Source organism: Pleurodeles waltl, chromosome 10, assembly GCF_031143425.1.
Source record: "Pleurodeles waltl isolate 20211129_DDA chromosome 10, aPleWal1.hap1.20221129, whole genome shotgun sequence".
Taxonomy (NCBI): Eukaryota; Metazoa; Chordata; class Amphibia; order Caudata; family Salamandridae; genus Pleurodeles; species Pleurodeles waltl.
In genome coordinates this window covers 570,284,810-570,301,542 of record NC_090449.1, presented here as the reverse complement: position 1 = coordinate 570,301,542, position 16,733 = coordinate 570,284,810, and the positions used below count along the sequence as shown (strand labels likewise).

The following is a 16,733-nucleotide window of genomic DNA, read 5'->3' as shown; positions in this document are numbered from 1 at the left end:
AGCTCACTGACCTTGCAACTGCAAAAGCAGGCCCTGCTGGAGAAAGATTACTGTTCAGAGACCCACCGATCAAGGATCTTTGTGACAACATTTACATCCTTGGAAAGGGGCCAACTCTTACTGAAAAAAAGGGTTTTCAAACTGGCTATTTTGGGCAGGATAGGTAATAACAGGGATGATAACCAGGCTGATCCACATTTCGAGGTCCCAGAGGGGGTTTCAGTACCTAAGACATGGAACTTGGTAAGAACAGCCTACGCGGAGGGGAACGTTCTTCCCATCCAGATTGAGGAAACTGGCCCATAGGAGACGGACTGACAGGTTCAAGTTACACCTTTATCGCATATGATTTTGGATGGCAGGATAAGTCTTTCTTCACAATTTGAAGGTATTGGCAAGGTATGAGGGTCCTAGAAACTATGAAAGATTGCAAACTTTTCAAAACTTTACGGTACTAGGATGCAAGGAAACAATCCTAGTCAACTGAATTTTCCTGTCCAGACAGGAGTTTTATAGACACATAAATTAAGAGCCTTTTGAGGCAATATGTTTGGCAGACCCTCACCTCAGGGAGTTCTGTAATAATTTAATTTTTGATGAAAAAAAGGATTCAGTGGTGTAATCTATCAAGACTTTGAATCCTGGAATTTTTACAGGTGCTTCAAGATGGAAGGAATCCAACTGTTTAGAGACCTCCCCCTCCAACGTAACTGGATATAAAAATGCCTATCTAGTACTCATGATATTTGCCCCACTCAGGATATTTCTCCAACTTCAGTGGCAGAAATAATGGTACGAATTCAAGGTCCTCCCATTTGGGCTGTCTTCAGGCCTATGGTGCTTAACAAAACAGCCAAAGTTCTCCCTAGTCATGTACTTAAATACATTGATTCTGCTCCAGGAGTTGGGATTGTGATGAACATCGCAAAATTGATACCAATTTTGTCCCAATCAATAAAATTCTTATGTTTCCCAGTGGATTGCCAATGGGCTCAACTATGAATAAAATCAAGAGCTAAGCACTGTCTGAAGAGATTGACTCATTGAAGCTACTGACCAAGATTTTGGAGCTGTTGTAGTACCAATTTTACCTTAATAGTTTTAAAAAAGATAAAAAACCTATGTTGACAATTTTGCATGTCAGTGAGAATAAGTGAAAGCAATGGACAGGAGGTGAAATGGGGTGAGTGAAACAATGAGTAAGAATGCAGGAAAATGAGAGTGAAGGGTATTGAACATCCAGAGTTGGCCACAGACCGGCTCTCAACCAACCTGCCATAAGGAGCTAACCTGTAACAACAGACTGGGTCAAACCCATCATTCTCAGAACCAGGCTAGTGTAGATATATATCAAATAATGGGTTCACGGGTGTGTGTGTGTGCTTGGGGTAGAACAATTAACTAAGAACAAAACAAAATGTAATAGGGTAAGTCTAAGGTAGGGATGTGTGTATTTACTTAATTTCTAAAAGTCCTATTTACTAGATTATCTTAATGGGTTTTATTCTTAATTGTTTCCCTCCCTTTGAGTGAACCCATTATTTGGTACATACAACCCATTATTTGATACATACAATCAGCCAACTGTAATGGATATCAGTCTTTGGCTCATTTGTAGTAGGGTCCCACTGAATAATGTGTATTCTAGATCATGTTAAGGGGAAGGAAGGGAACAACAGAAGCTGTTTAGAGAGGATGCTTGCACTTGGTTGGACGGGAGTGTTGCACTGAATTACTTAGCATGTTGAAACTGGAATAAAATTATGACTTCTCTTTACCTCTGGCTCTGTGGTAGCTCTTCACCCTCAGACCCAGAACCAATGCAGCTATGCCTCTCATGCAATATCTCCGATAGGTATTGTGACAATAGGTTTCTGATCAAGCAAAGCAGTTCTTTGATGTGAATGAAGGAAATATATTTTGTGTAGATTCTCCATGCTTATTCCAAATCAGCCTCGAGGACAAAAGTTAAAATCCCTTATTTTGCTTTTGGTGCAAAAAGGAACAGAACTTTTATATGACTTAGGAAACACACTTGTATATGAATGATAATACTCTTCATAAAGTGGTTAATTTTAATTTTACGCTTTTTAAATGTATTCCTGACATCAACTGGATGTGTTTCAAAAGTTAAGTAACTGTGCATAGATCAATGGAGCAATCTCTTCATTTCTTGAAATTAGTTTAGCCATTTCATGACAAGAATATACAAAGTCATGTTGACTGATGTCCTGTCTGCTCAAAATAGTTACCTGTAAAGAGTGCTGACATCTGTATGCACATGGCAAAAATGTATTATTGCTATGGGTCATAGTTGAGGGGAAACATACATGTTACACACACTGGGGTATTTTGCAGGCATCAGAACCTCTAAGGCTAGTTGTGAGCATACAGGTACTGTTAGCCAATTGTGAAGCCCATCTACGCTATAAGTAGTTATATTCGCTGACCATGTAAAGCTTGGTGTTATTAAGTCCAAATAGGGTTCCCTAGGAATATGACCTTCTCGTAATAAGAACTTTGCATTAATCTTCATTAAGCTCTATTTTTGAAAAGTTTACATATGATTCAAAATTCAACAATATCTTGACTAACCCATTCTCAGTGCTGATTATTGATATCATTTCAACTGAGTAAAACAGGCATGGGCTCAAGAGCCATTATCAATTGGTCCTGTGTTGCAGGACTAAGAAAACGGTCCATACTGTAGTAAGGATATTTAACTGTGCCCCCCCACTGACATATGTCTATACTACTCCTATTAATATAGGAACATTTTTCAGGCTACTCTTAAAGACCATACTACACACACCTTACAAATTACTGGAGTATAATATGAATAGGGCCTGGATTAAAACCATTCGTACCCCATATTAATCCACTTACATTTTCAGCAGAATTCTAGCAGTGTTATTAAATGCCACTTGCTGGTTACAGAAGGACAAAAAAAAACGAACATCTAAAGCCAAATTGATGCTGGACATAAAGATGCAGATAAGCATGTATGGATGAGCCCTTAATGAGAAAGGTAGCCTACTATGACGTAATAAGGGTAGGTTCAACGACCTGCATCCCTTTATGAGAACATTAAAGAGAAGCTATTAACAACTGGTCCAACTCAGGATGGTGATCTCAGAGAAGCAAGGGAATACACATAACAAAGTCTCTGAGGTGGTATCTTTTAGATGCAGTATGACCCCTCCTTGGCATATAAGGAAGTGTCTGATGTTTTGGAGGACATCTCTCTGAGGCATGTTGAGGATGCGCAATCTACTGGTATGTTTGATAGATAGTGTAGGAAGTTGGCTCTGTATGTGCTATTTCAAAGTAAGGAATAGCATGCACAGAGTCCAAGGGTTCCCCTTAGAGGTAAGACAGTGGCAAAAAGAGATAATACTAATGCTCTATTTTGTGGTAGTGTGGTCGAGCAGTAGGCTTATCAAAGGAGTAGTGTTAAGCATTTGTTGTACATACACACAGGCAATAAATGAGGAACACACACTCAGAGACAAATCCAGCCAATAGGTTTTGTTATAGAAAAATATCTTTTCTTAGTTTATTTTAAGAACCACAGGTTCAAATTCTACATGTAATATCTCATTTGAAAGGTATTGCAGGTAAGTACTTTAGGAACTTTGCATCATTACATCAGCATGTATACTTTTTACATAAAACACAAATAGCTGTTTTAAAAGTGGACACAGTGCAATTTTCACAGTTCCTGGGGGAGGTAAAGTATTGTTAGTTTTAACAGGTAAGTAAGTCACTTACAGGTTTCAGTTTTGGGTCCAAGGTAGCCCACCGTTGGGGGTTCAGAGCAACCCCAAAGTTATCACACCAGCAGCTCAGGGCCGGTCAGGTGCAAAGGTCAAAGAGGTGCCCAAAACACATAGGCTTCAATGGAGAGAAGGGGTGTAAGGAAATGCCTCCTTGGCATGGTTGCCCCCTGACTTTTTGCCTTTGCTGATGCTATGTTTACAATTGAAAGTGTGCTGAGGCCTGCTAACCAGGCCCCAGCACCAGTGTTCTTTCCCTAACCTGTACTTTTGTATCCACAATTGGCAGACCCTGGCATCCAGATAAGTCCCTTGTAACTGGTACTTCTAGTACCAAGGGCCCTGATGCCAAGGAAGGTCTCTAAGGGCTGCAGCATGTCTTATGCCACCCTGGAGGCCTCTCACTCAGCACAGACACACTGCTTGCCAGCTTGTGTGTGCTAGTGAGAACGAAACGAGTAAGTCGACATGGCACTCCCCTCAGGGTGCCATGCCAGCCTCTCACTGCCTATGCAAGTATAGGTCAGTCACCCCTCTAGCAGGCCTTACAGCCCTAAGGCAGGGTGCACTATACCATAGGTGAGGGTACCAGTGCATGAGCATGGTACCCCTACAGTGTCTAAACAAAACCTTAGACATTGTAAGTGCAGGGTAGCCATAAGAGTATATGGTCTGGGAGTTTGTCAAACACGAACTCCACAGCACCATAATGGCTACACTGAAAACTGGGAAGTTTGGTATCAAACTTCTCAGCACAATAAATGCACACTGATGCCAGTGTACATTTTATTGCAAAATACACCCCAGAGGGCACCTTAGAGGTGCCCCCTGAAACTTAACCGACTGTCTGTGTAGGCTGACTAGTTCCAGCAGCCTGCCACACTAGAGACATGTTGCTGGCCCCATGGGGAGAGTGCCTTTGTCACTCTGAGGCCAGTAACAAAGCCTGCACTGGGTGGAGATGCTAACACCTCCCCCAGGCAGGAGCTGTAACACCTGGCGGTGAGCCTCAAAGGCTCACCCCTTTGTCACAGCACCGCAGGACACTCCAGCTAGTGGAGTTGCCTGCCCCCTCCGGCCCCGGCCCCCACTTTTGGCGGCAAGGCCGGAGAAAATAATGAGAATAACAAGGAGGAGTCACTGGCCAGTCAGGACAGCCCCTAAGGTGTCCTGAGCTGAGGTGACTAACTTTTAGAAATCCTCCATCTTGCAGATGGAGGATTCCCCCAATAGGGTTAGGATTGTGACCCCCTCCCCTTGGGAGGAGGCACAAAGAGGGTGTACCCACCCTCAGGGCTAGTAGCCATTGGCTACTAACCCCCCAGACCTAAACACGCCCCTAAATTTAGTATTTAAGGGCTCTCCCTGAACCTAGAAATTAGATTCCTGCAACAACAAGAAGAAGGACTGCCTAGCTGAAAACCCCTGCAGAGGAAGACCAGAAGACAACAACTGCCTTGGCTCCAGAAACTCACCGGCCTGTCTCCTGCCTTCCAAAGAACTCTGCTCCAGCGACGCCTTCCAAAGGGACCAGCGACCTCTGAATCCTCTGAGGACTGCCCTGCTTCGACGACGACAAGAAACTCCCGAGGACAGCGGACCTGCTCCAAAAAGACTGCAACTTTATCCAAAGGAGCAGCTTTAAAGAACCCTGCAATCTCCCCGCAAGAAGCGTGAGACTTGCAACACTGCACCCGGCGACCCCGACTCGGCTGGTGGAGAACCAACACCTCAGGGAGGACCCCCGGACTACTCTACGACTGTGAGTACCAAAACCTGCCCCCACAGCGCCGCCTGCAGAGGGAATCCCGAGGCTTCCCCTGACCGCGACTCTCTGAAACCTAAGTCCCGACGCCTGGGAAAGACCCTGCACCCGCAGCCCCCAGGACCTGAAGGACCGGACTTTCACTGCAGAAGTGACCCCCAGGAGTCCCTCTCCCTTGCCCAAGTGGAGGTTTCCCCGAGGAAGCCCCCCCTTGCCTGCCTGCAGCGCTGAAGAGATCCCTTGATCTCTCATTGACTTCCATTGCGAACCAGACGCTTGTTCTAACACTGCACCCGGCCGCCCCCGCGCCGCTGAGGGTGAAATTTCTGTGTGGGCTTGTGTCCCCCCCGGTGCCCTACAAAACCCCCCTGGTCTGCCCTCCGAAGACGCGGGTACTTACCTGCTGGCAGACTGGAACCGGGGCACCCCCTTCTCTCCATTGAAGCCTATGCGTTTTGGGCACCACTTTGAACTCTGCACCTGACCGGCCCTGAGCTGCTGGTGTGGTAACTTTGGGGTTGCTCTGAACCCCCAACGGTGGGCTACCTTGGACCAAGAACTGAACCCTGTAAGTGTCTTACTTACCTGGTAAAACTAACAAAAACTTACCTCCCCCAGGAACTGTGAAAATTGCACTGTGTCCACTTTTAAAATAGCTATTTGTGAATAACTTGAAAAGTATACATGCAATTGAAATGATTCAAAGTTCCTAATGTACTTACCTGCAATACCTTTCAAACAAGATATTACATGTTAAATTTGAACCTGTGGTTCTTAAAATAAACTAAGAAAATATATTTTTTCTATACAAAACCTATTGGCTGGATTTGTCTCTGAGTGTGTGTACCTCATTTATTATCTATGTGTATGTACAACAAATGCTTAACACTACTCCTTGGATAAGCCTACTGCTCGACCACACTACCACAAAATAGAGCATTAGTATTATCTATTTTTACCACTACTTTACCTCTAAGGGGAACCCTTGGACTCTGTGCAGGCTATTCCTTACTTTGAAATAGCACATACAGAGCCAACTTCCTACATTGGTGGATCAGCGGTGGGGTACAAGACTTTGCATTTGCTGGACTACTCAGCCAATACCTGATCACACGACAAATTCCAAAATTGTCATTAGAAATTGATTTTTGCAATTTGAAAAGTTTTCTAAATTCTTAAAAGTCCTGCTAGGGCCTTGTGTTAGTCCCTGTTAGCATTTCTTTTAGAGTTTAAAAGTTTGGTAAAAGTTTGAATTAGAACCTAGAACTAGTTTTAGATTCTTAAAAAGTATTCCAACTTTTAGAAGCATAATGTCTAGTGCAGAGATGAATGTGGTGGAACTCGACACCACACCTTACCTCCATCTTAAGATGAGGGAGCTAAGGTCACTCTGTAAAATAAAGAAAATAGTAATGGGCCCCAGACCTTCCAAACTACAGCTCCAGGAGCTGTTGGCAGAGTTTGAAAAGGCCAACCCCTCTGAGGATGGCAACACAGAGGATGAAGATAGTGACTTGGAGGAAAATTCCCCCCTACCAGTCCTATTTAGGGAGAACAGGGCCTCTCAAGCCCTGACTCCACAAATAATAGTCAGAGATGCTGGTTCCCTCACAGGAGGAGCCAACAACTCTGAAATCACTGAGGATAACTCCAGTGAAGAGGACATCCAGTTAGCCAGGATGGCCAAAAGATTGGCTTTGGAAAGACAGATCCTAGCCATAGAAAGGGAAAGGCAAGAGATGGGCCTAGGACCCATCAATGGTGGCAGCAACATAAATAGGGTCAGAGATTCTCCTGACATGTTGAAAATCCCTAAAGGGATTGTAACTAAATATGAAGATGGTGATGACATCACCAAATGGTTCACAGCTTTTGAGAGGGCTTGTGTAACCAGAAAAGTGAACAGATCTCACTGGGGTGCTCTCCTTTGGGAAATGTTCACAGGAAAGTGTAGGGATAGACTCCTCACACTCTCTGGAAAAGATGCAGAATCTTATGACCTCATGAAGGGTACCCTGATTGAGGGCTTTGGATTCTCCACTGAGGAGTATAGGATTAGATTCAGGGGGGCTCAAAAATCCTCAAGCCAGACCTGGGTTGACTTTGTAGACTACTCAGTAAAAACACTAGATGGTTGGATTCAAGGCAGTGGTGTAAGTAATTATGATGGGCTGTACAATTTATTTGTGAAAGAACACCTGTTAAGTAATTGTTTCAATGACAAACTGCATCAGCATCTGGTGGACCTAGGACCAATTTCTCCCCAAGAATTGGGAAAGAAGGCGGACCATTGGGTCAAGACTAGGGTGTCCAAAACTTCCACAGGGGGTGACCAAAAGAAAGGGGTCACAAAACCTCCCCAGGGGAAGGGTGGTGAGACAGCCAAAAATAAAAATAGTAAAGAGTCTTCTACAGGCCCCCAAAAACCTGCACAGGAGGGTGGGCCCAGAGCCTCTTCACAAAACAATCCTGGGTACAAGGGTAAAAACTTTGATCCCAAAAAGGCCTGGTGTCGTAGCTGTAATCAGCCTGGACACCAAACTGGAGACAAGGCCTGTCCCAAGAAAGGTTCCACTCCAAACTCCAATCCAGGTAACACTGGAATGGCTAGTCTCCAAGTGGGATCAACAGTGTGCCCAGAGCAAATCAGGGTCCACACTGAAGCTACTCTAGTCTCTGAGGGTGGGGTGGATTTAGCCACACTAGCTGCCTGGCCGCCTAAAATGCAAAAATACAGGCAGCAGCTCTTTATTAATGGGACAAGTGTAGAGGGCCTGAGGGATACAGGTGCCAGTGTCACCATGGTGACAGAGAAACTGGTTTCCCCTGGCCAATACCTGACTGGAAAAACCTATACAGTCACCAACGCTGACAATCAGACTAAAGCACATCCCATGGCAATGGTAACTTTAGAATGGGGAGGGGTCAATGGCCTGAAACAGGTGGTGGTCTCCTCAAACATCCCAGTAGACTGTCTGCTTGGAAATGACCTGGAGTCCTCAGCATGGACTGAGGTAGAACTAAAAACCCATGCAGCCATGCTGGGTATCCCTGAACTGGTGTGTGTAAAAACAAGAGCACAATGCAAGGCACACGGTGAAAAAGTAGAGCTGGAGTCTGGAAGAAAGGCCCAGCCTACCAAGAGAAAAGGAAAGTCAGTTGGGAAACCAACTGCAACACAGTCAGAAAAAGAGAACCTCTCTTCTCAGGAACAAGTTCTGCCCTCTGAGGGAACTGAGCCTTTGGAGCTTGAACCTTATCAGGTTGAGCTCTTAGGCCCAGGGGGACCCTCAAGGGAGGAGCTGTGTAAGGGACAAGAAACCTGTCCCTCTCTTGAAGGCCTTAGGCAGCAAGCTGCTGAAGAGTCCAAGGGCAAGAAAAATGGAACACATAGGGTCTATTGGGAAGATGGACTCCTGTACACTGAGGCCAGAGACCCCAAACCTGGTGCCACTAGGAGAGTGGTAGTGCCTCAGTCATTCAGAGAGTTTATTCTGACCTTAGCCCATGATATTCCCCTTGCTGGGCATTTGGGACAAACCAAGACGTGGGAGAGGTTAGTCAACCACTTCTACTGGCCCAATATGTCCCACAAGGTTAAGGAGTTTTGCCTCTCCTGCCCCACCTGTCAAGCCAGTGGTAAGACAGGGGGGCATCCAAAGGCCCCCCTCATTCCACTTCCAGTGGTGGGGGTCCCCTTTGAAAGAGTGGGTGTGGACATAGTTGGTCCACTAGAACCTCCCACAGCCTCAGGAATGAAAATGTCACTTACCCAGTGTACATCTGTTCGTGGCATCAGTCGCAGTAGATTCGCATGTTCTGCAATAGCTCGCCATCTGGTGTTGGGCCGGAGTGTTACAAGTTGTTTTTCTTCGAAGAAGTCTTTCGAGTCACGGGACCGAGTGACTCCTCCTTTTGTCTCCATTGCGCACGTCACTCGGTCCCGTGACTCGAAAGACTTCTTCGAAGAAAAACAACTTGTAACACTCCGGCCCAACACCAGATGGCGAGCTATTGCAGAACATGCGTATCTACAGCGACAGATGCCATCGAACATATGTATATCCTAGTAGTAGTGGATCATGCTACTAGGTATCCTGAAGCTATTCCCCTTAGGTCAACTACTGCCCCTGCAGTAGCCAAGGCCCTCATTGGTATCTTTACCAGAGTGGGTTTCCCTAAGGAGGTGGTGTCTGACAGAGGTACCAACTTCATGTCAGCATACCTAAAACACATGTGGAATGAGTGTGGGGTGACTTACAAATTCACTACACCATACCACCCACAAACTAATGGCTTAGTTGAGAGATTCAACAAGACATTAAAAGGCATGATCATGGGGCTCCCAGAAAAGCTCAAAAGGAGATGGGATGTCCTGTTGCCATGTCTGCTTTTCGCTTACAGAGAGGTGCCACAGAAGGGAGTAGGATTCTCACCCTTTGAACTTCTGTTTGGTCACCCTGTAAGGGGACCACTTGCTCTTGTTAAAGAAGGCTGGGAGAGACCTCTTCATGAGCCTAAACAGGACATAGTGGACTATGTACTTGGCCTTCGCTCTAGAATGGCAGAGTACATGGAAAAGGCAAGCAAAAACCTTGAGGCCAGCCAACAGCTCCAGAAGTTTTGGTATGACCAAAAGGCTGCAATGGTTGAGTTCCAACCAGGGCAGAAAGTCTGGGTTCTGGAGCCTGTGGCTCCCAGGGCACTTCAGGACAAATGGAGTGGCCCTTACCCAGTGCTAGAAAGGAAGAGTCAGGTCACCTACCTGGTGGACCTGGGCACAAGCAGGAGCCCCAAGAGGGTGATCCATGTGAACCGCCTTAAGCTCTTCCATGACAGGGCTGATGTAAATCTGTTGATGGTAACAGATGAGGATCAGGAGGCAGAGAGTGAACCTCTCCCTGATCTTCTGTCATCAGACCCAAAAGATGGCTCAGTAGATGGAGTGATCTACTCAGACACCCTCTCTGGCCAAAAGCAAGCTGATTGTAGGAGAGTCCTACAACAGTTTCCTGAACTCTTCTCCCTAACCCCTGGTCAGACACACCTGCGTACCCATGATGTGGACACAGGAGACAGCATGCCTGTCAAAAACAAAATTTTTAGACAGTCTGACCATGTTAAGGAAAGCATCAAGGTGGAAGTCCACAAGATGCTGGAATTGGGAGTAATTGAGCGCTCTGACAGCCCCTGGGCTAGCCCAGTGGTCTTAGTCCCCAAACCTCACACCAAAGATGGAAAGAAAGAGATGAGGTTTTGTGTGGACTACAGAGGGCTCAATTCTGTCACCAAGACAGACGCCCATCCAATTCCTAGAGCTGATGAGCTCATAGACAAATTAGGTGCTGCCAAATTCTTAAGTACCTTTGACTTGACAGCAGGGTACTGGCAAATAAAAATGGCACCTGGAGCAAAAGAGAAAACAGCATTCTCCACACCTGATGGGCATTATCAGTTTACTGTTATGCCCTTTGGTTTAAAGAATGCCCCTGCCACCTTCCAAAGGTTGGTGAATCAAGTCCTTGCTGGTTTGGAGTCCTTTAGCACAGCTTATCTTGATGATATTGCTGTCTTTAGCTCCACCTGGCAGGATCACCTGGTCCACCTGAAGAAGGTTTTGAAGGCTCTGCAATCTGCAGGCCTCTCTATCAAGGCATCCAAATGCCAGATAGGGCAGGGAACTGTGGTTTACTTGGGCCACCTTGTAGGTGGAGGCCAAGTTCAGCCACTCCAACCCAAGATCCAGACTATTCTGGACTGGGTAGCTCCAAAAACCCAGACTCAAGTCAGGGCATTCCTTGGCTTGACTGGGTATTACAGGAGGTTTGTGAAGGGATATGGATCCATTGTGACAGCCCTCACTGAACTCACCTCCAAGAAAATGCCCAAGAAAGTGAACTGGACTGTAGAATGCCAACAGGCCTTTGACACCCCTCTAGCAGGCCTTACAGCCCTAAGGTAGGGTGCACTATACCATAGGTGAGGGTACCAGTGCATGAGCATGGTACCCCTACAGTGTCTAAACAAAACCTTAGACATTGTAAGTGCAGGGTAGCCATAAGAGTATATGGTCTGGGAGTTTGTCAAACACGAACTCCACAGCACCATAATGGCTACACTGAAAACTGGGAAGTTTGGTATCAAACTTCTCAGCACAATAAATGCACACTGATGCCAGTGTACATTTTATTGCAAAATACACCCCAGAGGGCACCTTAGAGGTGCCCCCTGAAACTTAACCGACTGTCTGTGTAGGCTGACTAGTTCCAGCAGCCTGCCACACTAGAGACATGTTGCTGGCCCCATGGGGAGAGTGCCTTTGTCACTCTGAGGCCAGTAACAAAGCCTGCACTGGGTGGAGATGCTAACACCTCCCCCAGGCAGGAGCTGTAACACCTGGCGGTGAGCCTCAAAGGCTCACCCCTTTGTCACAGCACCGTAGGACACTCCAGCTAGTGGAGTTGCCCGCCCCCTCCGGCCCCGGCCCCCACTTTTGGCGGCAAGGCCGGAGAAAATAATGAGAATAACAAGGAGGAGTCACTGGCCAGTCAGGACAGCCCCTAAGGTGTCCTGAGCTGAGGTGACTAACTTTTAGAAATCCTCCATCTTGCAGATGGAGGATTCCCCCAATAGGGTTAGGATTGTGACCCCCTCCCCTTGGGAGGAGGCACAAAGAGGGTGTACCCACCCTCAGGGCTAGTAGCCATTGGCTACTAACCCCCCAGACCTAAACACGCCCTTAAATTTAGTATTTAAGGGCTCTCCCTGAACCTAGAAATTAGATTCCTGCAACAACAACAAGAAGGACTGCCTAGCTGAAAACCCCTGCAGAGGAAGACCAGAAGACAACAACTGCCTTGGCTCCAGAAACTCACCGGCCTGTCTCCTGCCTTCCAAAGAACTCTGCTCCAGCGACGCCTTCCAAAGGGACCAGCGACCTCTGAATCCTCTGAGGACTGCCCTGCTTCGACGACGACAAGAAACTCCCGAGGACAGCGGACCTGCTCCAAAAAGACTGCAACTTTATACAAAGGAGCAGCTTTAAAGAACCCTGCAATCTCCCCGCAAGAAGCGTGAGACTTGCAACACTGCACCCGGCGACCCCGACTCGGCTGGTGGAGAACCAACACCTCAGGGAGGACCCCCGGACTACTCTACGACTGTGAGTACCAAAACCTGTCCCCCCTGAGCCCCCACAGCGCCACCTGCAGAGGGAATCCCGAGGCTTCTCCTGACCGCGACTCTCTGAAACCTAAGTCCCGACGCCTGGGAAAGACCCTGCACCCGCAGCCCCCAGGACCTGAAGGACCGGACTTTCACTGCAGAAGTGACCCCCAGGAGTCCCTCTCCCTTGCCCAAGTGGAGGTTTCCCCGAGGAAGCCCCCCCTTGCCTGCCTGCAGCGCTGAAGAGATCCCTTGATCTCTCATTGACTTCCATTGCGAACCCGACGCTTGTTCTAACACTGCACCCGGCCGCCCCCGCGCCGCTGAGGGAGAAATTTCTGTGTGGGCTTGTGTCCCCCCCGGTGCCCTACAAAACCCCCCTGGTCTGCCCTCCGAAGACGCGGGTACTTACCTGCTGGCAGACTGGAACCGGGGCACCCCCTTCTCTCCATTGAAGCCTATGCGTTTTGGGCACCACTTTGAACTCTGCACCTGACCGGCCCTGAGCTGCTGGTGTGGTAACTTTGGGGTTGCTCTGAACCCCCAACGGTGGGCTACCTTGGACCAAGAACTGAACCCTGTAAGTGTCTTACTTACCTGGTAAAACTAACAAAAACTTACCTCCCCCAGGAACTGTGAAAATTGCACTAAGTGTCCACTTTTAAAATAGCTATTTGTGAATAACTTGAAAAGTATACATGCAATTGAAATGATTCAAAGTTCCTAATGTACTTACCTGCAATACCTTTCAAACAAGATATTGCATGTTAAATTTGAACCTGTGGTTCTTAAAATAAACTAAGAAAATATATTTTTTCTATACAAAACCTATTGGCTGGATTTGTCTCGGAGTGTGTGTACCTCATTTATTATCTATGTGTATGTACAACAAATGCTCAACACTACTCCTTGGATAAGCCTACTGCTCGACCACACTACCACAAAATAGAGCATTAGTATTATCTATTTTTACCACTACTTTACCTCTAAGGGGAACCCTTGGACTCTGTGCAGGCTATTCCTTACTTTGAAATAGCACATACAGAGCCAACTTCCTACAAGGGGGTGCCCCGGTTCCAGTCTGCCAGCAGGTAAGTACCCGCGTCTTCGGAGGGCAGACCAGGGGGGTTTTGTAGGGCACCGGGGGGGGGGGGGGGACACGAGTCAGCACAAAAAGTACACCCTCAGCAGCGCGGGGCGGCCGGGTGCAGTGTGCAAACAAGCATCGGGTTCTCTGTAGATTTCAATGGGAGACAAAGGGGTCTTTTCAGCGGTGCAAGCAGGCAAGGGGGGTCTCCTCAGGGTAGCCACCACCTAGGCAAGGGAGAGGGCCTCCTGGGGGTCACTCCTGCACTGAAGTTCCGTTCCTTCAGGTGCTGGGGGCTGGGGGTGCAGGGTCTTTTCCAGCCATCGGGACTTTAGGATCAGGCAGTCGCGGTCAGGGGGAGCCTCAGGATTCCCTCTGCAGGCGTCGCTGTGGGGGCTCAGGAGGGACAACTTTGGTTACTCACAGGTTCGGAGTCGCCGGAGGGTCCTCCCTGAGGTGTTGGTTCTCCACCAGTCGAGTTGGGGTCGCCGGGTGCAGTGTTGCAAGTCTCATGCTTCTTGCGGGGAGTTGCAGGGGTCTTTAAATCTGCTCCTTGAAACAAAGTTGCAGTTCTTTTGGAGCAGTGCCGCTGTCCTTGGGAGTTTCTTGTCTTTCTTGAAGCAGGGCAGTCCTCAGAGGATTCAGAGGTCGCTGGTCCCTTGGAAAGCGTCGCTGGAGCAAGGTTTCTTTTGGAAGGCAGGAGAGACAGGCCGGTAAGTCTGGGGCCAAAGCAGTTGGTGTCTTCTGTTCTTCCTCTGCAGGGGTTTTTCAGCTCAGCAGTCCTCTTCTTTTTGTAGTTTCAGGAATCCGTTTTCCTAGGTTCAGGGAAGCCCTTAAATACTAAATTTAAGGGCGTCTTTAGGTCTGGGGGGTTAGTAGCCAATAGCTACTAGCCCTGAGGGTGAGTACACCCTCTTTGTGCCTCCTCCCAAGGGGAGGGGGTCACATCCCTAATCCTATTGGGGGAATCCTCCATCTGCAAGATGGAGGATTTCTAAAAGTTAGAGTCACTTCAGCTCAGGACACCTTAGGGGCTGTCCTGACTGGCCAGTGACTCCTCCTTGTTTTTCTCATGATCTCTCCTGGATTTGCCGCCAAAAGTGGCTAGCTGGAGTGCCCTGGGGCATTGTAACACGAAGCTTGAGCCTTTGAAGCTCACTGCTAGGTGTTACAGTTCCTGCAGGGGGGAGGTGTGAAGCACCTCCACCCAGAGCAGGCTTTGTTTCTGTCCTCAGAGAGCACAAAGGCTCTCACCGCATGGGGTCAGAAACTCGTCTCTCAGCAGCAGGCTGGCAGAGACCAGTCAGTCCTGCACTGAACAATTGGGTAAAATACAGGGGGCATCCCTAAGAGGCCCTCTGTGTGCATTTTTTTTATAAATCCAACACTGGCATCAGTGTGGGTTTATTATTATGAGAAGTTTGGTACCAAACTTCCCAGTATTCAGTGTAGCCATTATGGAGCTGTGGAGTTCGTTTTTGACAGACTCCCAGCCCATATATTCTTATGGCTACCCTGCACTTACAATGTCTAAGGTTTTGCTTAGACACTGTAGGGGCATAGTGCTCATGCACCTATGCCCTCACCTGTGGTATAGTGCACCCTGCCTTAGGGCTGTAAGGCCTGCTAGAGGGGTGGCTTACCTATGCCACAGGCAATGTGAGGTTGGCATGGCACCCTGAGGGGAGTGCCATGTCGACTTAGTCATTTTCTCCCCACCAGCACACACAAGCTGGCAAGCAGTGTGTCTGTGCTGAGTGAGGGGTCCCCAGGATGGCATAAGACATGCTGCAGCCCTTAGAGACCTTCCCTGGCATCAGGGCCCTTGGTACCAGGGGTACCAGTTACAAGGGACTTACCTAGGTGCCAGGGTTGTGCCAATTGTGGAAACAATGGTACATTTTAGGTGAAAGAACACTGGTGATGGGGCCTGGTTAGCAGGGTCCCAGCACACTTCTCAGTCAAGTTAGCATCAGTATCAGGCAAAAAGTGGGGGGTAACTGCAACAGGGAGCCATTTCTTTACAGATAGGGAAACTGCAAAACTCCAGAGGCTGTGGCCTCTAAATTGCCCTTTTAAAGATATAAATTATAATGTTAAAAACAAAAATAAATAGGAAGAAAAAACAATATACCTATAATTTGACAAAAAAAAACAAAAAAAACTCTTTGTACCTAGGCATATATTCTGTTTCTGAATGGCAATGAATGGCACGGGATGGAGAACAATTATTTTTGCTTCAAATGCCTACATTCCTTATAGAGCTTCTTAATCAATAAAAAGGCTGTATCAACTGTCATCAAGTAAGAAAATCGAATTAAAATGTACCTTGATCTTCTGTGGCGACTGTAGGAACGACTCCTGGAGCGGCTTCTGCTGTAGGTACTGCTACTACCAAAACGGAAAAAAATGTAAGGTGCTAGTTCCATTGTTTTACAGCTTTTTATAACTCAAACAGAATTCTTAGCAATCATTCTAACAGCAATCTCTATTAATACAAGACTTTCAAATGTTAAATTTAATTCAGATTTGAAGACTGTAAGGCTATCAGCACATGCTATGGCAATTTTCCTGCTCCATTAATTGATATGAAAATAAGTTACTTACCTGCAACTATAGTTCTCCAGTACTGGAATCTTTCATAGATTCACATGCTTGAATCACTCCCCGTCGTCGAGTTGGGAGTCCCTAATACCTTCGAAAACATAACGTCCCCATATACATAATAATAAAGGCTTACTGTCTTACTCTAAAGTAATCTATCCATATCATTATGTAAAAAAGGACTAAACTCTAGAGTCCACCAATCAGATGACCCCACCCTCTAGAACCCTCATGAGAAAAGCTCAAGCACCTCAAACTTTCCAAGCACAAGTGCGTATCCTTACAAATTTATTGAGAGAAGTAAGGTGAGCTTCTCCAGGGAGGTGGGTGGGTCGCA

General features: G+C 47.1%; 1 protein-coding gene across 4 annotated transcripts in view; it reads right to left on the bottom strand.

Annotated features, from left to right (window-relative positions):
* NKTR (natural killer cell triggering receptor) overlaps positions 1–16,733 on the bottom strand; it is a 464,854-nt gene that overhangs the window by 95,217 nt on the left and 352,904 nt on the right. For 3 of the 4 annotated variants that reach the window (XM_069211010.1, XM_069211012.1, XM_069211013.1), the window contains one exon: positions 16,121–16,183. In XM_069211010.1, coding sequence (XP_069067111.1) covers positions 16,121–16,183 — 63 coding nt within the window. The remainder of the gene's footprint in view (positions 1–16,120; positions 16,184–16,733) is intronic. The other variant, XM_069211011.1, reaches the window with a different exon arrangement.